The 25,781-nt window shown below is 43.0% G+C and overlaps 3 protein-coding genes and 1 pseudogene across 6 annotated transcripts in view; all 4 read left to right on the top strand.

Annotated features, from left to right (window-relative positions):
* The window catches only part of LOC118372560 (serine/threonine-protein phosphatase alpha-2 isoform-like), a 40,484-nt gene extending 33,146 nt beyond the window's left edge, over positions 1-7,338 (top strand). For both annotated transcript variants that reach the window (XM_052519176.1, XM_052519177.1), the window contains exons 3-8: positions 3,999-4,130; positions 4,400-4,630; positions 4,732-4,836; positions 5,119-5,342; positions 6,234-6,368; positions 6,554-7,338. In XM_052519176.1, coding sequence (XP_052375136.1) covers positions 3,999-4,130; positions 4,400-4,630; positions 4,732-4,836; positions 5,119-5,342; positions 6,234-6,368; positions 6,554-6,670 — 944 coding nt within the window. In that variant the 3' untranslated portion in view covers positions 6,671-7,338. The remainder of the gene's footprint in view (positions 1-3,998; positions 4,131-4,399; positions 4,631-4,731; positions 4,837-5,118; positions 5,343-6,233; positions 6,369-6,553) is intronic.
* A 2,476-nt stretch (positions 7,339-9,814) lies between these two features.
* Positions 9,815-12,002, top strand: mt2 (metallothionein 2). 2 transcript variants are annotated; one of them, XM_052519178.1, is made up of 3 exons: positions 9,815-10,008; positions 10,134-10,203; positions 11,474-12,002. In XM_052519178.1, exons 1-3 carry the CDS (start codon positions 9,984-9,986, stop codon positions 11,565-11,567), a joined length of 189 nt encoding a protein of 62 aa, XP_052375138.1. In that variant the 5' UTR covers positions 9,815-9,983; the 3' UTR covers positions 11,568-12,002. The 2 variants fall into 2 exon arrangements, 1 of the variants encoding a protein (XP_052375138.1); XR_008136651.1 differs by lacking the exon at positions 11,474-12,002 and adding an exon at positions 10,285-10,359 and having other exon boundaries at positions 9,817-10,008; positions 10,134-10,193.
* Positions 12,003-12,398: 396 nt separating this feature from the next.
* LOC127929945 (histone-lysine N-methyltransferase KMT5C-like) lies at positions 12,399-17,436 on the top strand (annotated as a pseudogene).
* LOC127930073 (uncharacterized) lies at positions 16,941-25,211 on the top strand. 2 transcript variants are annotated; one of them, XM_052519173.1, is made up of 3 exons: positions 16,941-17,094; positions 17,358-18,615; positions 22,968-25,211. In XM_052519173.1, the coding sequence occupies exons 2-3, from the start codon at positions 17,466-17,468 to the stop codon at positions 23,162-23,164; spliced, it is 1,347 nt and encodes a 448-aa protein (XP_052375133.1). In that variant the 5' UTR covers positions 16,941-17,094; positions 17,358-17,465; the 3' UTR covers positions 23,165-25,211. The 2 variants fall into 2 exon arrangements, with proteins under 2 accessions (XP_052375133.1, XP_052375132.1); XM_052519172.1 differs by lacking the exon at positions 22,968-25,211 and having other exon boundaries at positions 17,358-19,722.
* Positions 25,212-25,781: the final 570 nt, after the last annotated feature.

Raw genomic sequence — 25,781 nt, 5'->3', positions numbered from 1 at the left:
GTGTCCATATGAATGATTCTGTTGTACCAAACCTCAAATGCAAATAGCCAGTTGAAACGGCTTGTTGTCATAGAGAAAGAAGTAATCTATCAACTTTGTTGTTGTGAGGGAGGGGCTAGGTGTGTGTGAATGGGAAGGTGCACACAGCACTGGAGTAAAAAGACAAGCAGACATAAACGCTCATAAAAATGGGAGAACTTTTTTCTTAAGATGCATGTGTTTGGAATTTCTCGCTAAAATGCACATTCAACTGAATGAGATATCTCTCAGCCCTAGCCCCTTTTGACTGCGGCTCTTGATGGGTGGAAGTGTTGTGGAAACTGTGTTCTACTCTGTCCATGATAAGGTTGTCTGACAAGTTCAGTAAAATATTTAAAAACAGTTGTACTGGCAGTATATAGCAGACCTTTTTTTCTCTTGCGGTGTGGCAACTCATTTACAAGGCAGAGTGTTTGCCTCTGTTGTGAGAGTTGTCATAATTAGCCTAACATGTCATGTATGGCATTTTCTAAATTAGTTTTGAAGTCTTGGCCAGTCCATAAACCATCACCTGTGTCTTTTTGTCCATCCAATCCTGCTGTATTTCTATGATGTAGAGACAGACCAAGGTAACTGCCTTCTGGTTGTTTAATCACTTGTTTGTCAGAGAATGGTGACTGACTACCATCAACCTTTAGCTGCACCATGTACACCGTAACACATGGGCCAGCCTGGTGACAATGTTTGCAAATCAGTTAAATGTGGTGACGGTGTGACTAGTTTCAATGGGATTAACCATCAGCCTCCTGACCTGTACATCTGAACGGTCAGTCCATGCCGCTACTACCACCTCCTGTCACCATCTGAGGATGTCCATATCAGCCATGGACATATCAGGAGGGGAATCTGAAGCCAGCCAACTGTTGATTCCCAAAGGCTTTCCTATTGTGCTTGTCCAACTTTTTTAAATTTTCTATCCCGTGACCAGCAAAGCGGAAAGCCCTTTGTCTGACCCCCTCCCCATCCCCCACGCCCCTTCTCTAAGCTCACTGTTGCCATTGGCCATGTGGCTAACTTTAGAGTAAGCTCTGTCATGGCTTAGCCGACCCTAATCCAGGTTTAAAGTGACAAGCAGCACTACCCTATTTATACCCACATTTCACTCTTTAGGGCCTTGGCCTGTGTTGCTGCCCTAACATGACACTGCTCATTTAGATCTATTGCTGAGGTCCTACCTGGAAGTCCTCGTCCGTTTCCATCCTCCGTTTTCAGAACAAATATGTGTGCCCCTCTCCCACTGCCTGTGATTTTATTAGGGCAGAATATATTTTTGTGAAAGCACTACACTGAACAAAAATATAAATGCAACATGTAACAATTTCTAAGATTTTACTGAGTTACAGTTCAAATAAGGAAATCAATCAATTGAAATACATTCATTGGGTCCTAATCTATGGATTTCACATGACTAGGAATACACATGCATCTGTTGGTCACAAATACCTTACAAAAAGGTAGGGGCATGGATCAGAAAACCAGTCAGTATCTTGTGTGACACATCTCCTTCGCATAGAGTTGGGAGGCAGGTAGTTTAGTGGTTAGAGCGTTGGGCCAGTAACTGAAAGGTTGCTGGTTCGAATCCCCAAGCCGAATGTTGTCCCACTCCTCTTCAATGTCTGTGTGAAGTTACTGGATATTAGTGGGAACTGGAACACTGTCACACACGTCGATCTAGAGCATCCCAAACATGCTTGCTGGGTGAGTATGCAGGTCGTGGAAGAACTGGGACATTTTCAGCTTCCAGGAATTGTGTACAGATCCTTGCGTCATGGGCCGTCCATTATCATGCTGGAACATGAGGTGATGTTGGTGGATGAATGACACGACAATGAGCCTTACGATCTTGTCACGGTTTCTCTGGATTCAAATTGCTATCGATAAAATGCAATTGTTTGTTGTTCGTACCAAATACCAGCCCATACCATAACGTTGACATCAGCAAACTGCTCGCCTACACAACATGGTAAGCAGTTGTCAGTACGTCCAACTGGCCTCTCAATTTTTCTAAAACAACGTTGGAGGCGGCTTATGGTGGAGAAATTAACATGACATTCTCTTGCAACAGCTCTGGTGGCCATTCCTGCAGTCAGTATTACCAATTGCATGCTCCCTCAACTTGAGACATCTGTGGCATTGTGTTGTGTGATAACTGCATGTCCTCGTCTAGTTTGCTATTTGGCAAGGTCAGCAACGTTCAGTTTGAGCTGTCAGAGTTTTGACAAGTGTTCAATTAACCCCGGTGTGTGTTTTTGTAAAGAACACTGTCTGCACCCAGCTTGTAAAGCAGAATGTCACTGAAGGGTTTCAGGCTATTTTATTGTTCTGCTCTCTTATGTGTGTCTAACCCATTTATCTTCAGCAATTACAATACCAGGTGCATGATAGAGCACAACAAGTGTCTATGGTTGAATATTAGAAGGTTTTCTGTTGATGCTTGTTTGTCATTGCCTAGTTCTCCTGTGATGGTTTATAGAGCGCTGGCATTAGACCTGCACCCAGGGAAGACAGCAGAACGTGCAGGAAAGGAGGTGGAATTGATTCTGTGACACAAACAACCCTGATGCGCATTCTTGCACAAGTCCCCCGTACATCATGAGTCACTGGAATACACTTACTACATGCTCCGTTATATCCTTGCCTGGAGCTTGTCATGCAAACAGGATTTCTGAATAATACAGTCCTACTGTTGTATTTGTTTGACTATAGATGTGCTGTTGTAGTGATCCCTTGCAGCTATAGTGAAGGATCTAGTTTGGAAGGAGTATTGAGATTGAAGTAGAAGCCTCATCCAGCTGATCATATTAAACCTGTACTTGACCTGCAGCGCCACAAAAGCCTCAAGCTGCCCTGCAAATCATGCCAACATACTTAAGAGTATTCCCTGCTCCAGGGTTACAATGGTGCGATAACTGCATTAAACATTTGACCAATTTGTGGCTCCAGTAGAGCTGATCACCTGTCTGTTGATCATTGAACACTTATCATATCAGTTACACTGTGGATTTGCGCCTCTGTGATAGACATGCTTACACAGCCACAGGGTGGGTTTTTCCTTTCCTGGTAGAATATATGAGATATCATAAATGGCTACTGTACTCAACAAACATGTAAGATTCTTGAGATCCCAGGCAGATTTAGGGGACAGCCTGCCTCAGGAAGATGCTCAACTCCAGCACTTTGTGCGCTGTGTACCTTGTGACCCTGACCACATCCCAGGCCAGCCTGCTACTACCATCCTGCTACTACTAGCCTGCTTAGCTCTGCCGTGTGGTCAGAGGCGGCCTAGCAACGTTTGCTGTCAGTTCACAGGCTCTATGCTACCAGACTGCATGCGGTGTACTTGTAACCAGAGAGCTCTGAAGTTGGCCATCAATGATATGTTTATTTAATTGTGATTTAGGCCTACTTTGATTTGAAGGGCAGTGTATTTGATCCTTGTTTGGTCGTACAGTGTGAGATTCGCTCGCGTGTGCCCTTTCCGTTGCAGCCTCTCTGTCCTGGTTACATCAGCAGACGGGCAGGTGGTGTGTTAATACATGCTTCTGGGGCTGGTTGCACACTGCACACATTTGTTCACACATAGCCAGGCCTGTACCTTCTGCTGGTACTCAGTTCAACACATCATCCCCTAGCCTTGAGTGCTCAGAAACAAAGACCCCAACACCCTTTTCATTTAGGTTTCACGCTCTGTAACCTTGAGATTCTCACATCAAATAGTTCATCCTCCTGGCTTGTGCTGTGTGAGGAGATTCACCTTGGCTCTGCAGTATGCTCAGGGTTGTGCTGTCAGCGGGGCCCGTGATATTGATTGGTTTCTCTGCTCTGGTGTGCTGTGTGTTAGATCTGTGGCTGTGCTATTTGTGTATGTGTTGTTTCCATGGTCTTGGCCTAGCATGTTTGTTCCAATAAGCGCAACGTCAGTCCTCACTCTGTTTGCTCTGTCTTTCTCTCCCCTCCAGTTAAGGGCTCTCGGCCAGGCAAAAACGTTCAGCTGACAGAGAACGAGATCCGTGGCCTTTGCCTCAAGTCTCGCGAAATCTTCCTCAGCCAGCCAATCCTGCTCGAGCTTGAGGCACCACTCAAGATCTGCGGTGAGTCATATTGGATAAGTTATTATGGCTAAAATTGGTTTCATAGTAATTAATGTCAGTGTAGCAAAGCAGCTGCGCATCTCTGACACAACTGATAGTGAAAGCTCCCAGGTTTCATAACACAACTGATTGTCTGATTTACTGTAGAATTCTAATCTCTAATTGCCTTTGCTATCTCAGTCCAACGGCCTGTATACACACACAGATCTAATGTAGTCAGGGAGGGTGTGGTAGTGACTGACTGGCCACCTCTGTGCTGCCCCCTGCAGGTGACGTCCACGGTCAGTACTACGACCTGCTGCGGCTGTTTGAGTACGGAGGTTTCCCCCCGGAGAGCAACTACCTGTTCCTAGGGGACTACGTGGACCGAGGGAAGCAGTCCCTGGAGACCATCTGCTTGCTTCTGGCCTACAAGGTCAAATACCCAGAGAACTTCTTCTTGCTGCGCGGCAACCACGAGTGTGCCTCCATTAACCGTATCTACGGCTTTTATGACGAGTGTAAGTGCCGAGACGAGAAGCTGGAACACATGCTTAACAGCAGGAGACCGGAACACACACAGAGTATTAACCATTTAGTAATGCCCCTTGCTCCTCTTTAGGTAAGAGACGGTATAACATCAAGCTGTGGAAGACGTTCACAGACTGCTTCAACTGTTTACCCGTGGCTGCCATTGTAGATGAGAAGATCTTCTGCTGCCATGGAGGTGGGTGGTGTATGCTTGCATGGTCTGTGTGTGTGGGTCTTTCCACTGTGTGCCTTATCAATACGCACTTGGTGGCCCCATGATCGTTTGGATTAACCACTCCCCTTAAGTGTTTGTGGTGGAAGATGACTCAAGTGTTTACACTATACGTTTGATAAGAGGTGGTAGTTATCAAGGTGTGATTTCAGATCTTATTGTTCTTGGTGGTAGAAGACAGTATCATGGCATTCAGCATTCATTTGTATGGTGATGTAATGTTTCTGTGTGCTATGTTCTGTCCAGGCCTCTCTCCAGACCTCCAGTCCATGGAGCAGGTGCGCAGAGTGATGCGACCCACAGATGTGCCTGACCAGGGCCTGCTGTGTGACCTGCTGTGGGCCGACCCAGACAAAGATGTCCTGGGCTGGGGCGAGAACGACCGCGGGGTCTCTTTCACATTCGGGGCAGACGTGGTGGCCAAATTTCTGCACAAACACGACATGGACCTTATATGCAGGGCACATCAGGTAATGGCTTAGCTCAGTGGTTTAGAGTTTTGGATGGGGGTTAGGGGCTGGGAAGAGAGTATTTAGCTGGACACTGTCAGACCAATGGTAGGTTTGGAAGAATAGAGGGATCTTGTAATTAATCAGGGAAATCAGATGATCAAAGATCACTACATGAAATATTGAAGCACTTTTTTAAAGCTGGAATCTTTAATTGGTGACACTGCCACGTCTGTTTGGGATATTACAACAACAAAGAAGTTGTAAACAACAAACCCTATTTTCCCCTCTGACATTTTTATTGATTTATTTCACCTTTATTTAACCAGGTATGCTAGTTGAGAACAAGTTCTCATTTGCAACTGCGACCTGGCCAAGATAAAGCATAGCAGTGTGAACAGACAACAGAGTTACACATGGAGTAAACAATTAACAAGTCAATAACACAGTAGAAAAAAAAGGGGAGTCTATATACAATGTGTGCAAAAGGCATGAGGAGGTAGGGGAATAATTACAATATTGCAGATTAACACTGGAGTGATAAATGATCAGATGATCATGTACAGGTAGAGATATTGGTGTGCAAAAGAGCAGAAATTGCACGCGGGATAGAACAGAAGAATATGTACTGGAATTGTTTTGGTCCATGCTGCCAAAGACGACGACTCCGTTTCACAACACAAACAACAACAAAGGTGCTGGGGTGAACAGTGGCTCTGTTTCCACCGATGCGGATCCCATCTTTAAAGCGTGTCATTTTGTGTTTTTACTGGCAATGGAGGTTGTTCATTTAAGATGGTAACTCCTCTGTTTGAAATGTACTGATGGCCCTGCAGTTGTTGGTTATCCACTCCTGGTATTTTTCCTGTTTATTTTTCATTGCGTTCTTACCTCTTTCATTCCTGTCCTCAGGTGGTAGAAGACGGTTACGAGTTCTTTGCAAAGAGACAGCTTGTTACTCTGTTCTCTGCCCCTAACTACTGTGGAGAGTTTGATAATGCCGGTGCCATGATGAGTGTGGATGAGACCCTCATGTGTTCCTTTCAGGTGTGTACTCTTCTGCTTTTCTCTCTGCCCCTTTTCTCTCTCCTTCAGTCTGGCTGTTCCTGTCCGTCAGTCTAGATTTTTAAGCTCTGATGTCCCCTGTCTTACCTGTTACGTGCTTCAGTGTTCGGTCTGTAGGAGTATATGTATATTTATAGCTGTCTAAAGAAAGCCTCTCTATTCCTCAGATTCTCAAGCCAGCGGATAAGAAGCTCTACTCTTATGGTGGAGGTGGAGGAATGGGATCTGGACGCCCCGTCACCCCGCCACGGAATTCCGCCAAAGGCGGGAAGGCCAAGAAATAACACCCACTGGACCCCCTCCCTGAACCAAGCCCCCCCACTCTTTTGCCCTACTTTTCCCCTCATCATCAAACAGCAACAAAGCAGACAGTACCTAGGGTTCGGTCCTCTTTTTCTCTGATACTGTTTTTAGCTGTTTGAGTGTATGTATGTCCGTGTGTCTGAAAGAGAGGTTTATTGTATTGTTTGTATGTCCTTCCTTTCCCCTGCTCTGTTCTCCTGTCACTTTGTAGATGAAATTGGTCCTTCCTTTCAGTGATGTAAATGCACACCTGAGGGGGAGGAGGGGAAAGGAGCCTTTACTGTTTGTTAGGGCCCTGCACTGTTTTGATGCTCAACACAAGCTTTTGTACATTCTGTTTGAGAGGTGTGTGTGTGTGGGTCAATGGGGTCAATCTGCATGGTCAAATGGTAACAACGGCGCACACCACACACAGAGCACAGGTGGATATGTGCAGATGGACCCTTTTAGTTTATGGATTCACAAAGATCAAGAAGCGGACACGTAAAAAAATTCTCTCCCAAAAACCAATGATTTAACTCAATCATGGATGTGAAATAGTTTTGCTTTTCTGTTTTTTTTTTGTAGATGCATAAAAAAAAAGGTTGAATCCTTGAGTTTTAGTTTATTTGGAAGCCGATGTTTAATAAAGAACCATTTATTTAAAATATCCCATCACACTGTTCACTATGTTCACCTCACCATTGATTTGTGATTTGTTTATATATTAAATTCCTCTAACCCCCATGTCGAACTCATTCCACAAAGGGTTGCGTTTCCATGGTTTTTGCTCCACCCTTGTACTTGGTGGATGAATTAAGGTCACTAAATAGTAATGAATTTCAGGGATCCCGAGTGGCGCAGCGGTGTAAGGCACTGCATCTCAATGCTGGAAGAGTCACTACAGTCCCTGGTTTGATTCCAGGCTGTATCACAACCAGCCGTGAGTGGGAGTCCCATAGGGCGGCGCACAATTGGCCCAGTGTCGTCCGGGTTAGTGTTTGGCCGGGGTAGGACGTCATTGTAAAGAATTTGTTCTTAACCGACTTGCCTAGTTACATTCGGCCCCTTCATGCAATGAGTTTGACACCTCTGCTCTACCCCCTTTGTCATTCCCACTTGCTCTTGTCGGAACGGTATCGAAAGCTTTGTTTGTTCAGGGTGGGATGTTGGCATGAGTTGCTGGCTCCAAGAAATACCCATTTCCTGTACAGCATTTTGGGGGCTTTTGCTTAGCAATTTTCTATCATCCCCTTAAAATGTGTTCTCCTTGCCCCTATCCTTTAAACACGGTCAATATCCATCTCTCTGGTTCTCACCCCCCTCATCTTCCATATTCTTGCTCCCATTTTGCTCAGCAGTTTCCCTCTGTGTTCTGAGTAGTCAAAGAATGTCATACCTCAATTCTCACCCCACTTTGCATCTGTCCCCCCCACCCCTTACTCAGCTCATGTTTTTCTCTTCTCTTTTATATTTAAATATGTGTAACAATTTGCCAGACAACATTAATGCTCATTTCCTGTGCTGGGTTCTTTCTCACATTTTAGTCGCTAGCTCATATCTGCTTCCAGTGCTCTCCTCTCCACTAGGTGGTGCATTTCATACAACACTCACCATTGCGTCATCTCACTGAAGACGGGATCAGGAGTACTGTACATTCAATGCGCCCCAACAGTGCTGAGTGCATTCATGGTGCATAGGCGGCAGTATGTTTTTTAAAGAGCACATGGCTCAAGGTTTTTTGCCTTTGTAGATTATAAAGAAAATTGATCATATTGTGAGACCAAGGAGTGTTGGTTTTAATGACGTGTTATGATCTATTGACCAGAGGAAGTGTTATTTGCTTTTAGATAAGGATATTGAATGCTTGATATACAATATGTTACATGGAAAGGTAATACGCTTGTTTTTAAAAGAGCTGTAATATTAGAGAACATTTTGGGTTGGAAAACGTTTTTGCTGATAAAATAACAGGGCAGGAGTTTCAAGTTTTCGGAATTGTCAATGGCTTGTTTTCTGACAAGGCTTTAAGACAATGATTCAGAGCTTTAATGTAGACCATCTGCAATTTTGTAAAAAAAATGCATTTTGGAAACCAGCTTTGCTTACATGCTTTGGGCAGTAGGGTAGAACAATGCCTGAACTTGAAGATAAATTGTTTTGGGGATCATTGCAGGTCTTACTTAGTATTGCTGTCCAGAATGATACTTCACAACTTCCAGTTTCACCCGACCCTACTCTGTTCATAGCAGGGTAAACATTCTGCTTGTAATGTTGGTCAGATCATTAATTTGCTAAACTCATTAAGACATCACCAACAATCTACTGTAACTATCGATATCAATATCAATCTTATTTCTTTTGAACTTTTATTTGAAGGAATAGGGCAATATAGATATTGTGATAATGTAAAACGTTTTTATTTTATTTTAACCAATCAGGGACGTTTTTCCTTAATGCACTGTCTCTGGGGGCAATACAAGGCCACGTTCAGTTGTCGAACGTTGCAGATAGAAATGCCATGAATAGAGCTGATGTATTCGTGTCAGAGGTGTTTGTTCTACATAGCCTATTTCTATCCGAACGTATCACAACGTTAAGTCCTGCTGAACGCGCCCCAGGCTAGAAAAGCTCAAATATAAATGAATCAAAAACGTTAAATAAAAATAAAATGATGTTTTATTTTTATGTAATTTGTTTTCCAACCAATCACAAAAATCCTGTCTGTTACCGGGTAGAAAATAAAAAATAGTGAATTTGTACTTTGTCTGTTTTTGTCTTAAAGATGATACAATATGGATGTTTTGCTCGAGTGTTGGCTGTATGGTTCGTATGCATGATGTGCAATATAAACTTTTGGGTGTGGGGAGGTTAGCCCCCTTCTGTCTAGAGAAGTACATTTTGGACAATAATACTGTCCATAAAAGTGGACCATTTTTGTCTCAAGACACGGCCAATATTCCATAATAGAACTTTAAATGAGCCATGGTTTGTGTATAATGTAAGATAAATTGACGCAACAGGCCACTAATGTTGAATTACCCATATTGTATGTTTGAGATTACATTTTAAATGGGCGCCATCTAGTGTATACAACGAATGCATCTATAGGAAATAATTTATAGTAAAATTGTATTATCGGGAGAACTAGGCGGAGCACGAATGCACATTTATATTTTGCACATTGTCCTATCAATTCCGATCATATAAAACAGCTGAACCAAATATCAAATCAATAGCAGACAAAGCGCCACTGGAACGGAGTCGGGTCAGACTTGATGAATTGTTTGGGCTAAAATATAATTCAACCCTAAAATGGATCCTTGTAATTGCTCAAAAAGTAAGTTTGCCTAATGGAATTCACCTCTAAATTCCGAATTGACCTGAACAGGTACAATGGATTGTTATATAGTTGCAAATCAGGTGACTCTTATTAATTTAGTAGTTGACTTGTTTTGTTTATAGCTGGAAGCTGCAGTTGCGGTGGACTCTGCAAGTGTACAAACTGCGAATGTGCCAAGAAAAGTAAGTGCATGTGTCGATCTGTTTGAGCTCGGAACAAGAATTGTTACACCCGCAATAACTTCTGCTAAATATGTGTATGTGATCTATAAAGTGCAATCTGTCGAAGCAAAGCGACGCAAACGGATGGAGCTAGAGTAATGTATACTTGGACTGCGCTATTGGATGTAAGGACTTGACTATCCATTATATATTTGTAGCTTGTGTTTATTTTCCAATATCTTGTAAGCATTTTATATTGTGTTCTGATGGAATAGGCATACGACAGCAAAACTAAGCGCATTATGCATTTAAGTTAAATTCTTAAAGAATCAATGGGTACATGTCGAACTTATTTTTTATTTATTTTATTTAACCACGTAGGCAATTTGAGAACAAGTTCTCAACTACAATTACGGCCTGGAAATGTGAAAATGGCTGTAACCAGTGCAGATTGCTTTTTTTTTTAACAGTTTAGTTGTGAACAATTGTTAGCCACGTCTTCGACAGACTGAACATCCCAAACTAATGAGAGGATTCGATCAAATTGGGCCCGGGTAGGCGTGCGTTACACCTGGCTCACTCCTGGGCGTGAGCCAGGTGCCCGGAAAAAGTGACGCAATTATGCGCGAGGAATAATGAGTAGGATTGCCTTCACGTGCAATAGTAATTTCTCTAAACTTTCCCTATGAAAACTAGTTTGGAAATTCGATGCGGTGCAGATTAATGACCGTTCGCTTTGCCAACCGGCTCCTCCCTCACCACTTTTGCCCGTTCACATCAAGGGTCATAGGCTGTGCCCCGCTGCTCGGCATAATCAAATCCGCCCATTGTCAACGCGCTACCCACCATTGAGACTTAGAATTGAGTTGACACCCTAGTGTCCTTAAAGCATGTGTTCCCGACTCTGTCTTGTTCCCCCCTTAGGTGCACGCTTGGATAACTTTTATTAAATAATCAACTTTGATTATTTTGAATCTAGCTAATGTAGTGCTTGGGCAATGTTCTAAACATGGGCCCAAGATCCAAGTTTGGAAAAACCTGCTTTAAAGGAATCATTCACTGAAATATAGCCGTTATATCTTTTCTTACATTGTAACATTTAGTGCAAATGCCCAAATAATTAAAAAATTGAATATCCACTGTCAACTGTGGATGCTGCCACTAGTGGCATGTCTAACATTCAGCTGAACTTTTAAGCCCAGATAAAATGCCTTCAGGCATGTTATATAGCAGCCACAGGTCTTGTTGGAAAACCAGTCAGGGTCATTAATCAGTACTAATCTCTTCTATCATTCCTCCAGGTTTTGTTCCTGTTGCCCGACTGGATGCAGCAAGTGCGCCTCTGGTTGCGTGTGCAAGGAGGGCAAGACGTGTGACACAAGCTGCTGTCAGTGATGACATGACACTCCATTGTCCTCTACCCGTGCACATGACATTATCCCTGTTGTACGACAGCGCATTGTGATAAATTGCAGCTCCAATTTAGCTGTCTTCAATCATGTGAAACTGTCTCCTTGCTTTTTAGTGAGCACTATTGTGAATTCCAGTGACATTACCCTTTCCTTTGAAATGTAAATGTCTGGCTAAGTAAAAATGTGATCTGTGACTGTAGTGGGTACCACCTGGGGCCAAAATCAGGCCCTTGCTGGTATAGGGGGATTACATGTCTTCCTTAATCAGTGGTGCCATAAAATGTAATATTTTTCATAGGACATGGGGGCAGGATCAATCATCAGTGATTCCAGTTTTCTGGCTTCAATCTAGACATTTGTTAAGTGTTCTATTGCCTCACACGGGCAGCCTAATTCTGATATTTTTTTCAATAATTGGTCTTTTATGACAATCACATTTCAGGGGTGACTCATTGGTAGGAAGAAATATCAAAATTGGTCTGCCTGTGTAAATTCATTTTAATAGGCTAACATCGTAATATTGGCTTTGTATTTAACCCAAGCGTATAGGCTTAATCAAGGTCTAGAGAACTTGCGCACAACTTCAGTATAGTTGGCATGGGCTCGATCTACAATGATTTTTACCTTAAGCCTGGGTAGTTACAAGCTTCCACTGATGGGTTATCCCCTCGGTGTCCTGTGCAAGCCACCCAGCATGTGTGTGTGTGTAAGGGCACACTTCCCCAAGACCATGAAGGACCACTTCTTACACCAATGTGGTAGATGGCCGAGATGGGGTCCTTTACCCATGGATTCTGTCGATGTAACGGTGTTGTTTTTTTGAGAGGGTTATACATTTATGTAACGTGAAAGTTAAACTGAAATTTATAAATAACGACTGTCCATTCAAGCAACTGAAACCCAACCTACTATGACCATGTACAACCAACAGTATTACTAGAACTATAGTACATCCTCTCCCTATTTGACAAATGGCCTGTGAGAGATTTCGTAACTGGCGTAAAATTGACCTTGGCACTAGCCAATGAAAAACAACGGATATGGCCCTAGTTCGGTTTCACTGTAGCAGTGCTACTCGCATACCTCAGTGGTTGTTCGCCCAACTTCTGATACGAGAATAACAAACATTTAAAAAAAAAATCTTCCCTCGGGTCAGTCGTTTTGCTGTGGGAACTAGCTAATTTGATTACATTTGCAGCGTTGAATCAACGAGGCAACAACAAGAAATTGTGCTGTGTTTCGGCGGATCAGCTAGCTACGTAACGTTAGCTGACTCGACATCTGACATAGCCAGCTAGCGGCTAGCTAGCAACCACTACGGATACAATCTAGCTAACGGCTTTCGTTATCAAATACTCCCAGGTAATGTTATGCTAAATATATCTGCAGACTAACTTAAATCAATATTATAGCTAGTTATATTTATCATGTTTGCTTATGTCTGAGTCAGACGATAACTAGCTAGACTTTCAGCTTAATGCTGTCCTGCGGTAGCTAGCTGCTCATTATGATGCAATTTTGTACTGGTTATCAGAAGGCTAGTTAGTTGGTCAGTTTGCTAGTTTCTAACACAACCTTATTGATGTTTGAGCTAGAACTAGCTTATCGAAGTCACATAAAGTTGCCAACGTTTTGTATGGGATGTTACGAGGGCAACTTGACTCAGTTGTGGGTGGTTGTCAGTCACATCGCCCTGTCCCTTGACCCCGACCCCTGTCCCTTCAGCATGCTGATGGTGGGAGGCGATGGACGGATGCAGTAAAATGAGTGTGTGATGGAGCTGTGTGACGGATGATCTGGCCACCAGCTTGGTGCTGGACCCCTTGGGTTCCAGCACCCATAAAATGAACGTCAGGTAATCTCGTTACACCTATCCATTACATTATATTGACAAAAGCGTGTGAAATGGCACACTTTTCCATGATGATGCATTGTACCATTTTCTTGTGCTTGGTCTTGATGGTTCCTCTATGCGTCTAGTAATCAGTCTTCATCAGGCAGTTAAGGCACAACTTCAGGGTTCTTCAGCAGAAGTGGAATGGTTAATTCACAAATGCGAAGAACAGCACACACCTAATTCTTGTCGCCCTACAGTCCCCCCCCCCAGAGGTCCGTCGTTGGGGCTACCTCTAAAGAGACTCTCTGCTGTTTCCACGCACACATGACTTGCAGGCCACCTTTTGAGGCCCTCACAGTGGGAGACTGGGCCTGTGACTACTTTCACTGACGGGGAACACACCGTCTGGAACTGCTGAAACAGCATGTAAGTGTGTGTTTGCAGGATCAGTTAACCCTGTTATATCAGTGTGCACTATGTTTTTGATTGCCCCTTCTTTCTTTAGCCATGTAATTTATTTCATTCTTCAATTTATTTTTATTGCCTCTGTAATTGTTTCTATTAGTTTGGGTAGTTAGCTAATATGACCCATTTTCACTCTGTGGGTATTCATGATTGTGTGCATGAACATGCTTGGCTATATGCATGGTCTTGACAGCTATTATTTCTTCAGGTGTATCGCTACTCTGTGCCTTCCTGTTGGATAGTGGTGTCCAGATTGAGTCATGTGACCGATACTCTTCAGAAACCAACGGAGCAAAGATAACCTCTACCAAGCACTGGTAAGGATCCAACTTATTTTAACAGTTGCATTCAATAGTCATGTTGTAACTCTGCCCAGATTAGATAAATCTTGTCTGTGTTTTTATATATCATGTTTAACTGTAGTGACGCTGAATGCAGGTTTGAAAGATGAGGGATGGAGGTTCTATGGGGGTTGTATAGTCAGCTGAGTCCAGCAGACAGTGCTGTTCTGAGAGTAGGGGTGAATGACTTTAGTGTGATGTACTCTACCGTAAGCGCTGTGCACAACTCTGGCTTGGGCCTGCGGCTTTCATCAACCACGGTGAGTTTTTCAAGATTCAACTCCAGTTTTTTTTAACCTTTATTTAAACAGGCAAGTCAGTTAAGAACATATTCTTATTTTCAATGACTGCCTAGGAACAGTGGGTTAACTGCCTGTTCAGGGGCAGAAGGACAGATTTGTACCTTGTCAGCTCGGGGATTTGAACTTGCAACCTTTCGGTTCCTAGTCCAACACTCTAACCACTAGGCTACCCTGCCACACTGTACAGGCACTGTACACACACTAAAACAGAAATCCACTGTGCATACACTATCACAGAACACACAGACAGAGCATCTGCTTATGGGATTTCTCTTAATTAGGCAATCCTTACAAGTCGTACATTAGATCTAGAGTGATCAAATCAAATGCACTAATCTAATCCTGTTATTTAATGTGCTCCCTACAGCAGAGCTTCACAGGATTTGCTAATGGTCAATACTTTTATTTACAGAGGCATGGGCATAATTTCAGTGTTTTAAGTTGTTATATCTGTATTGTAACCATACGTTTGTTTCTGTTTCCTGGGTGAAGACTGCAGACCAAACTGTAAGGTAATCAACAATGTTATATATTATTAGTCATGTTACTCTTCTATATTTTTAATCACTCTCTGTGTTTGTTTCTGTTACATTGTTCCCTTTTTTATAGAAGTGTTGTTATACATGATTATTGTTATTATCCTCTTCGTCTGTGTCTTTGTTTGTACTATTATGGTTTTATTGTTTAGTGTTACATCCCCAGGGCCAGTGATGTCACCTTGTTTTTCCTCACCTCCACCTTCTCTCCAGTTTGTTCCTGGTGATAAGAATGGAGGCTGTGTTAAAGGGTGAGGCCCACGCACCTGGGGAGGAGATCACCTGTTACTATGGCGACAGCTTTTTGGAGAAGACAATGAAATGTGTGAATGCTGCACCTGTGAGAGGTGAGCTGATTGTCTCAATGACCAGCTTAACATACATACATACATACATACATACATACATACATACATACATACATACTATTTTCTACATTGTACATTGTTAAACAGATGAAAAAATATATTTCAGATTCTTCAAAGTATCCACCTTTGCCTTTGATGACAGCTTTGCACACTCTGGCATTCTCCTCAACCAGCTTTTCCAACCAATGCTTTTCCAACCGCCTTAAGCGCACTTGTTAGCTGCTTTTTCCTTCACAATCTCAATTAGGTTGAAGTCGGGGGTTTGTGGAGGCCAGGTCATCTGCTGCAGTACTCCATCACTCTCCTTCTTGGTCAAATAGCCTTACACAGCCTGGAGGTGTGTTGGTCATTGTCCTGTTGAAAAACAAATGATAGTCCCACTAAGCCCAAACCAGGTGGATGGTGCATCACTGCAGAATGCTGTGGTAGCCATGGTGGTTATGCCTTGAATTCTAAATAAATCACTGACCGTGTCACCAGCAAAGCACAATAACACCTCCTCCTCCATGCTGTATGGTGGGAAATACACATGCGGAGATCATCCGTTCACCCACACAACATCTCACAAAGACAGTTGTTGGAACCAAAAATCTCAAATTTGGACTCCAGACCAAAGGACAAATTTTGACTGGTCAAATGTTCATTGCTTGTTTTTCTTGGCCAAAGCAAGCCCCATCTTCTTATTGGTGTCTTTTAGTCGTTGTTTCTTTGTAGCAATTTGACCACGAAGACCTGATTCACACAGTCTCCTCTGAACAGTTGATGTTGAGATGTGTCTGTTACTTGAACCCTTAGTGAAGCATTTATTTGGGCTGCAATTTCTGAGGCTGGTAACTAATAAACTTATCCTCTGCAGCAGAGGTAACTCTGGGTCTTCCATTCCTGTGTCGGTCCTCATGAGAGACAGTTTCATCATAGCGCTTGATGGTTTTTGTGACTGCACTTGGGGAAACTTTCAAAGATCTTGATATTTTCCGCATTGACTGACCTTCATGTCCTAAAGTAATGATGGACTGTGGTTTCTCTTTGCTTATTAGAGCTGTTCTTGCCATAATATGGATTTGGTCTTTTACCAAATAAGTCTATCTTTTGTATACTACCCCTACCTTGTCACAACACAACTGATCAAACGCCTTAAGAAGGAAAGAAATTCCACAAATGAACTTTTAACAAGGCACACCTGTTAATTGAAATGCATTCCAGGTGACTACCTCATGAAGCTGTTTGAGAGAATACCAAGAGTGTGCAAAGCTGTCATCAAGGCAAAGAATGGCTATTTGAAGAATCTCAAATATTAAATATATTTTGATTTGTTTAACACTTTTTTGGCTTACTATATGATTCTATATGTGTTATTTCATAGTTTTGATGTCTTCACAATTATTTTACAATGTAGAAAATAGTAAAAATAAAGAAAAACCCTTGAATGTGTGTCCAAACTTTTGACTGGTACTAAATAATGACGTGTAATATTATACTATTTCTTTATTATTTAGAAAAAGAGGGTCACTTCCGACACAGAGAGAGGCAGCCTGGTTGTGATGACTCTAATGACCTGTCTGGACAGAAGTACCGCCTCAGAGACACAGACCTTCGTCTTAACAGAGGGAAAGCACCCTGTCCTCCTACATTTCGGCCTACATTTACATTTTCAAGTTCAGGTAAGTTTGTGTATCTCGTTTCAAACATTAAGCTAACGATGTTCATGTCTTTTAACAATGCCCGAAATTCTCATTCTATGAAGATACAAGTGGTACTACGTATTGGTCATTGAGCAATAAACTGTCTTTATTGATAAATGTATTGCAGATAAGACAGTTAGTGACTGTATGCAACTAGAATGTAATGTCAGGTGCAGTATGCATTTATTTGCAATGCTATTGGTTTTGCCTGAATTTCTTAGTTCTTTGTCTTCCTGTCTCAGCTATCCCTTCAAGGAATTCATTTACCCAGCAGATGAAGAGAAATGCTCTGATGATGAGCAGGAAGACCAAAAAGGTTGAAACAGGAGGGGCAAAGGAGGATATCGGGAATGAAGCAGCAACAGCTGATAATGCCATCCCTATCAGAGGTGGTGTTGAGGGACCTTCGGGTCCGAGTACGGCGCCACACGTTCAACTTCTTGTTGAGCTGCAAGGACCCCACCAGCAAAGAGAGGTCCTTACTGCACCAGCTTGAACATGTGGAGACAAAAGACAAGTGGAGGAAGGAACAAGCTGCTCTCTGCTGTACAACCAAAGAGAATGACAAAATAGAGAAGAGCAGCAATACTTGTGAGTTAAACCTGAAGCCTTTCACTCTTCACCCTTCCTTGTCTTCTCAACAGAATGTTGGACCAGTAGTTTGTGGACAGATACTGGGTGGAAAGCCCCTTCGAGTGGTGGAAAAAGTATCTGTCCAGACAAGGATCTCTTCCAGAACAAGGAGCATGATCAGAAACTGTCACACACGCCAGTCTGTTTCCAGAGCCAAGAAGAACAACAAAATAATTTGCAAGCGCATTAAACTCACCAAACCCATTTGCAGAAAAAGCAACAGTGCAAGTCCTCAGAAACACATGGATAGCTGTAGTGGAAAAGATATTCATGGAACCAATTGCATAACCATCGAAAATAACACCAGCGGTAACAACAATGATGTGGCATACATCAGCAACAGAACATACACTGGTGGAGGCGGGCCCAAAGGCAGCAAGGCTCAGGATGCAGATCAGAAACCAGTGGATCTGAAAGTGGAAATCAAAACCATTGGAGAATCGGGGACTGATGGGACACTTGTGGAGAGCAAACCCTCTGGTAAAAGAGTTGAAGTTTGCACAAGTGCTTTGGACAAAGCCAAGAAGCCTGGGAATCACCAGAAACCCATTAGTACTCCCCTTGTCACTACCACCCCTAGCACCATTTCCCTCTCTTCCCCCTCACTTGACCATGTTCCGGTAATGTCAGGACTGAAGCAAGTCACAGTTAGCTTGATAAGAGTGTCTGTGCCGGGAAGTGTAGCAGAAGAAAGGGCCTGTCCAGGATTGGAGGGAAAGGGCATTGTGAGAAGAGAGAGCAGCGTACCAGTGCAAGCAGAACAGATGGCTAGATCAGCTACACAGGGAGGAGAGGCAGACACCAGAGTGTCCAGGTCCCAGCAGAAGTCCATGGAGGAAGCAGGCAGGGAGTTGTCAGACGCTGAAGGTAAGAAAGGGGTGAGGGAAATGTATTTCAAGGCTAAGATTAACAAAGTTGATGTAGGAAGGGAACAGACTGCTGTGGTGAAGGTTGATTTATTACATGGTGAGAAAGGTGCAGGTGAGAAGGTCATTGAAATAGAAGCTGCTGGTGGGGGGGGGGAGGTTAGTGTGGCTGGGAAGGGGCATAGGGGGAGTGTAAAAGACATTGATAGAGGGGCAAAACTAAATAGTAAAAGTGTACAATCTCAAGTTGTTGGCTGTGATAAGAGGGTGCTTAGAGGGCGAAATGATGCAGAAGAACAGAGTAATGGAAAAGCAGGAGGACAAAATAGCAAAAGTTGTGACAGCATTGTCAGAAAGGATGGAGGTAAGAATGAGAGGGTGTCTGAAATGGGGAGTAGTATAACTATGGACAAGAAGGGTGTTGTCATCAAACAGGTGAGGGTTCTGCTTTCTGATATTCTAAGAAAAGAGTGGGATCAGAAGGCTGGGGGCTCAGGAAGTGGGAACACAGGAAAGAAAGATCTAATTTCCTCCAATCACAAGCAAATGGAAGATGGCAGAGAGGCAAATAAGGATGGAGGGAAAGAGGTTAGGGAACAAATATTATCTGATGCACAGACAAATAGTTTGCCTCATGCAACAACACAAAGTGGGATAACTTCCAAACGGGGAAAGGAAGGGCTAATAAGATGAAACTTGAGGGTCCAGGTCAAGACTTGCATATTCACTCGCCACAAAGTAATGATGATTTAATCCCAGCGAAAGATAGGCTTTCCAAGTCTCCCCCTCCTTCTTCAGAATATCTTCAGACACACACCCAGGCCAACATTCCTCTGAAGAAACGGATGTTCCGTAATTCGGTGGAGACTGACTCTGAGCAGAGCATCAACTCTCCTGTGTCAGAGCCATCCTCCAAGGACCTCAAACCCTCCACAGAGCTGAGGCAGAATCTTACTCTGTGTTCAGGAAGAGAAACTAAAGCTATCAAAATGTTGGAGGACAGCGGTAGAGGTGGGTTGCGGTCTAATAGGGACCCTAAGTCTACCGTTTCAGAGTTTGGGGTCCAATCTCGGACACAGACCTTCAAGAGGACAGCAAAACAAAATGCAACGCCAGAATGCTGCGTCCCAGAGTCAATCAACTGAACAAGACCGGCCACGGAGGAGTGCAGGAAAGTATAAAAGAGGGACCCGCGACTCAGAGGTACTGGAGAATGAATCTGATGAGAACAAACACAAAGCAGGACATGGTGAAATCTCACTGGATTCTAAAAAAGAACATGTAAATGAAGGAGAGAAGAAGCCAGAATCACATACTGAGTTACTGAATTCACTCACCTCACAAACATGCAAGGAAGAGAACGGGAAAGGGCAGAGCCTCAACTTCAAAATTCGTTTTAAGAGAAAGAGGGGCAAAGTGTGGGAGTTGGACAGACCTGCAGGAGGAGAGGATTTGATTATTGAAGCAGAAAAGTCCATTGATTCACAACAATTGGAGCCTTATAGGGCCATTTTAGATTCTGTGTCAATCTTAAACTTAGAAATGGAGAAGGGTGCCCAGGCAGATGGGAAGGAGACTCATGACGTACGATTTTGGAAGAGACGTAAAGTTAGACGAGACAGATTGGGGAGTTTGAATGATAGAGGTCCCATTTTGATGAACAGGCAGAGTGAGGTTGTAGCTGTAGACTCGAAAGAGAAAAAAAAGGAACAGGGGGAGCTCAGCGAGGTAGAGATAAATGAGGTGCTAGACGAGGTTATTTATGGAGTAAAGCAACTGCCAGGAGAAAAGGGCCATACAATTTCTAGTGAGGGTATGTCTGTCGGAGTGGGGGGACTGCAATGTGACTATCAAGTCACACCAAGTCCTGTTAGAATCTGTGAAAAAGAGAAAGATATTCCATCCTTGGCTGAAGACAGAGAACAAGTGAAGGATACTTGTATTGGAATAGAGAGTACTTTGGTTGACAGTGGGACACTGCATGAACACAAAGTAAAGGATGAAGACCAACCCTTACCACGGATCAAACTGCGGAGAAAAATACAGGGTGTATGGGAGGTGGACAGCCAGGTGTTGGAGCAGATTGAAGCAGAGTCTGAAAAAGAGAAGAAGGAAATGACATGCGTTAAGCCAAAAGAAGAGTGCCCTTCTCAACCTCCTACCTGCCAGAAACTCAACAGTGCAATCAAGTGCAACACTTTAAAAGATTCCTCTGCTGTTCTTCTGAAAAAAGAACCCCCCCCCCTCACTTTATCTCTCTCACCCTTGACCCTTAACTCACCCCAACCTTTGGGTTCTGATGTGATGGCCTATGCTCCTGAAACAATGAATGATAGGGCCATGCCAAAAATCACTAATAGGGGGGGAAGGGGAAGGGGACGGAAAGAAAGGCAGAAAACAGAGACTGCTCGTAAGGTTGCAACTGGAGAGATGGGAACTTCTTGTCTTAGTCATAACCTGCTACAGATAGACAATAGTCTTTCTAAACTCTCAGAAGGGTTATGTCAGTCACAATCCTTAGAAAAAAACATACCTTCTGATTACACTGCTTCCACCTCAAAGATTCCATCCCAGTCTCAGTCTCCACCGTTCAGTTTTCCAGAAAGGATGCTTTCTACAGAATCCAGCTTTGCTAATTGCTGTGAAGATCTCCTCGACTTCCAGTGTCTCAATCTTGAAGGGTTCTATCATCCACAGAACATCCTCCAAACCTCTCCAATAGACCTCTGTCCAATGGATCCACCCAGCGGGCCCTTTAGTAGTCCCCTCTCATAGCCCCTCGGATGCTTGGAACCCAGAAACACCATACCTTGGCCCTCCAAGCCCAGGAAGTATCTTCAATGCAGAGGATCAGCAATTTCTTAATGGTCTTGTGTGCTCCAAAAATGAGTCTCTGGATTGTGGAGTTAAGGATACTTCCAAAGACAGAGGACAGCTCAATGCAAATTTTTGTTTTACACCCCTGAGCAGCGCTGAGGGGACTTTCATGGATCGTTTTTTGATGAAAAATCCTGGGATGAAATTGTCAAAAGAAGATTCTAAGACACAGGCCTTATCTTCAGCAGCCAAAACCCACTACTCTCAGAAAGAATCATTCATGTTTAATACAAATACTCCATCCATCGGTTCCCATTCCCACAATACACCAGTCAATGTTCACCATCAGAGCACCAATGGTACTAAGGCTAGTTCTGCTCATTCCAATTTTTCTAAGGTCCAGCCTCAAGTCAAAACTCCTGGTCCCTTCCACCTGATGAGTTCTTCCAACAAATCTCAATCTTTTTCCACCTCTCAGCCAGTGCCAAGTTCCTTCAAAACTGGGCCCCAGAATTACTCAGTCAAGTCTGTCCATTCACCTCAAGTGGTTTCTAACAAGTTTGGCTCACAATTAAATCCTAATGTAGGAGATGCTTTTCGCAACACGTATGACAAAAGCTCCAGTGTGATCCAGAGTGTGCTTAAGTTTCAAGGAGGGAAACCAAGTCAGAATTTGAACAGTGCCCCTTCTAAAGTTAATATTGTCGCTGGCAACCCTACAATTGCGGCCAAACCTCATATTGCCAAATCTAGGTACAGTGACACTGACAAGGTCCACCAGAGTAACAAATGTTCAGGTTTTAGCGCTGGCGGCCATAAAGGTAGCATGCCCAGTTATAGCATCATTTCGGGAAAAGATCCAGTTCGTCTCAATGCATCAAACTACCCCATCAAGTCAAATCCTCCCAATGACAAAGTCCATCCAGATTATTTCCAGACATCCAGTAAAAGTACAACGACAGCTTTGGAGAAGCCTCCCTCTGACAAACCTCAATACACTGAAACCAGCTTTGGCAGCAAAAATTTCTCCACTCTCCCAAGGCCTTTCTTTTTCCCCAGCCAAGCACCTCAGAGTTATGGTTCTCATGGCAAACGTTTGAATCAGGACAAGCCCTGTGGTGCTGTGCACTCCCAGAACCCTCACTCTTCCTATGCCACATCGGCGTCACCTGACAAACTGTGTTACGATTCCTCAGACTTGACCTTTTCCACCTCGCTCTCTCCCTCTATGTCTCAGCACAATAGCCCCCAAGTAGCACACAGCTCTCCCTCTGGATCACAGACACCAGCAAACAAACAGCAGCCCCCCTCCTCCTCCTTCTCCTACTCTTATGGACACCAAGGTCCACCTTATGTGGTCAACTTTACTGGTGACCACTCAGTCACCATGGGCCTGGGAGATTACCCAGGGTCACCGCCCACCAACTATACGTACCGCTGCCTCATGGAGCCTTCGGGCACCCAGGGAGGCTGGTTCTGGAGCCATGTGGACCCCAACTCTCACACTCACCATCTTTCTCTGTGGGGGCTTTTCAGGGCTTAAAGGCCAGGATGACCACTGCAAGAGGGACACACAACCGCAGTGCCAGCCCATAGACCACCCACCAACATCCCACCATGCTCCCACATCATCCCACTCCTTGAGTACCCCGGTCTCAGACCGTAAGCCCAAAAGACTGAGGCTAGTGGTTACTGATGGGCTAGTGGATCTGGACCTCCAGTATACAGACTGATTTATACCTGTTCTTCTCATCTGACTTTGATGCAGCTTGTAATATATCAACATTATTGTACAGAATTGTTCATGAGGAGCATATCTCTGCCCTGATGTTTTTTTTATACAGCAATTTACACAGTCTACCTATCATTATGTTTGTTTAATGGTTACTGGTGTTTGTTCTAATCCCTCTCTTGGATACTGTTATGATATGAATGTCTCAGAGGTTTTATTGACATCTGTGTGGATCGAGTAATGCTTATGCTTAACAGTTTTACTTCTATTTATTTTGTGAATGCAACCATCTTATGTGTCAGTTCAGTGATTTGCAAGAGGAAAATATGTAGTGAATAGATCTCCACAATGCTTTTCTGGCATGACGTCCTTTCATAGTCTGTCATAGCAGAGGTTAGCCTCAAGGTGGGCACATTGAACCCTCTAGTTAGTAGTATGTGGAGGCCTTCTTATTGTACTGTAACATAGTTGAATGAGTTGTTCTCTGAAGTTGACATGTCAGGAAGATAGGCCTACACAAACCGTTTGCACATTCTACAACATGATTACTTTGACATAAAAATGTGTTTTTAAGTTTTAAAACAAGTGTGTCTATCATGTTTCTGTGATTTTGGGCAGTAGGGCTTTGATTCCAGTCAGTTTAAGTACTGTCTACGAGCTCTAAAATGTACAGTTTTATTGGATCTGCTCCCTGTTTCTCTAAGTACATAGACTTGCAAGTGTGTGGGAGTGAGGAGGAATTTTAGGTACCATGCTTTTCTGTACATGGTATGTTTGTGCACTGCCTTGCCAATTTGAGTGAAGATTAGTCAATGGTGCATTAAGAAATGCACAGTGCATCAACAGTGTGTGTACTGTAGAATGACTTCCAGGCCTGTAAATTCCAGGACAACTCCACTGAGGGGTGGCGTGCATGACATGAACTGCAGCTCTGCAGACGCTGTCCAGAGCACCCACAGTATACGAGGGAGGGAGACCGGGTGGGTGGGAGACTGACTGCAATGTTTTCTGCAGAATGAGGTTTTTTCTTTGGTCTGGTGTAGGTCAAGGGGTAGATGATACTGTATTAGTGGGGCAACTTGGACTAAGTGGGTACATTTTGTGTTCCCTCCCTTCCTTCTTTCCCCTTTGTATCCACACTGAGAATACTTGGTGCTTATGGCATTATTATGAAGCAACTTCAAAGCAATCTGTTGTGAATTAGAACAAGGACAGTGACTTGTTACTTGATAATCTTGCTTTTAGTCTTGTCTCGCTCATTACTTAATTGGATCACACTGGTTAGGCTAGTTGTGTAGATGGTGATCGCAATGAAATGTTATCTGAGAAATGTGTAGTCAGCCACGTGGTTGCATGTATTATTTTTACATCCATGAATGAGATTCACATTTTTGAAATGGACGTTGCTCTTACATATTTGTAATGTCATTTGAGCATTCCACTTTCGTCATCTAGACATCGTTCCAGTAGCAATCCAACAGAGGTACTACATCATCTTATGTAAAACCATGAAGCAGTCATGTCTGTCTGTATTATTATTATTATTATTATTATTATTGAAAATGGTGCTTTATTGTAATTTAATATTTTACATATAATATTGATTGTTCCAGATATGAAAGATTTGTTTATATTACATGATAGAACATATTGTTTATTTACTTTAAAAAAAATCTAACATTTCATTTCTGGTTCCCCAACGTTTCCCCTGGACCAAGATTTAGAGTTGATTCAGGTGGTGATATATCATCAGCCTTCTGAAGAGGTAAACATTCTAATGGTCTGCTGTAGAATTGTCAAATGTAAATCATTAAAGGAAAAATGCATTCTTTTTTTTGAATTAAGCTTTGGATGTGTCTTCACAATTTATTCGTGGTATGACATGTATTTATTGGTTCAACAAACCCCCTTGTCGTAAAACTGTATTATGAACCATGATTCATTTATAGATTTGTGGATCGTCTGAAGCATGCTATGTTGAACTTGTAATGTTAGCTTACAGTGCCTAGCTAGTTAATCATTTTGCTTAATTAAATACAGTAATTATATTATTTGACTGAATTTGTTTGGTTGCAACCATCATTGTAGTCCACAGAAAATGCTGTAAACTCTATTTTGACTTATTTGTTCATTCAGCCATTTTGTTATACTGTAGTTTATGAAAATACCAAACTTCTAACAGTGTATATGTTTAGGGTGGAAAAACAATATGCTGGTTTGATTGTAGGTTTGAATGAAAGCTTCCTTCAGGCAACTACTTCCTTATTTACTCAACATATTTACACAAACTTTCATATTCCTTTCTTGACTGAATGTGTGTCCCTCTCCAGTCTGTAATGTCTTTCTCTCTATCCATACAGTATATGACTGTCATTTACGTCTTGTCACTAAGCCTCTTCCTGTCTGTTTCCCCATCTTCTCCATCACTCAGTTTTCAGTCTTGTTTCTAGCCTCTTTAAATGCAGCAGCATGTACTTCCCATTGGCATGTTTAGTGCTTCAGATCCTGTGACCCACTTTGCTTGTCTCAGTGGAAAGTGAGGGGTTAAATGTGATGCCAAGTGGAACAGCTTTTCCATAATGAGGACAAGCAGAGCAGAGCAGAGAAGCAGGCAGCAG

This window comes from Oncorhynchus keta, chromosome 5 (assembly GCF_023373465.1).
Source record: "Oncorhynchus keta strain PuntledgeMale-10-30-2019 chromosome 5, Oket_V2, whole genome shotgun sequence".
In the NCBI taxonomy this organism is placed as follows: Eukaryota; Metazoa; Chordata; class Actinopteri; order Salmoniformes; family Salmonidae; genus Oncorhynchus; species Oncorhynchus keta.
Note: the sequence above shows the minus strand (reverse complement) of the source record. Positions and strands in the feature narration are given on the sequence as shown.

Bases quoted from the DNA above. Each gene is read 5' to 3' on its own strand.
- LOC127930073 (XM_052519172.1), top strand. From the start codon at position 17,466: ATGAAGCAGCAACAGCTGATAATGCCATCCCTATCAGAGGTGGTGTTG.
- mt2 (XM_052519178.1), top strand. From the start codon at position 9,984: ATGGATCCTTGTAATTGCTCAAAAA. The intron at 10,009-10,133 runs GTAAGTTTGCCT...TTTTGTTTATAG, and splicing joins TCCTTGTAATTGCTCAAAAA to CTGGAAGCTGCAGTTGCGGT. The intron at 10,204-11,473 runs GTGTCGATCTGT...TCATTCCTCCAG, and splicing joins GCCAAGAAAAGTAAGTGCAT to GTTTTGTTCCTGTTGCCCGA.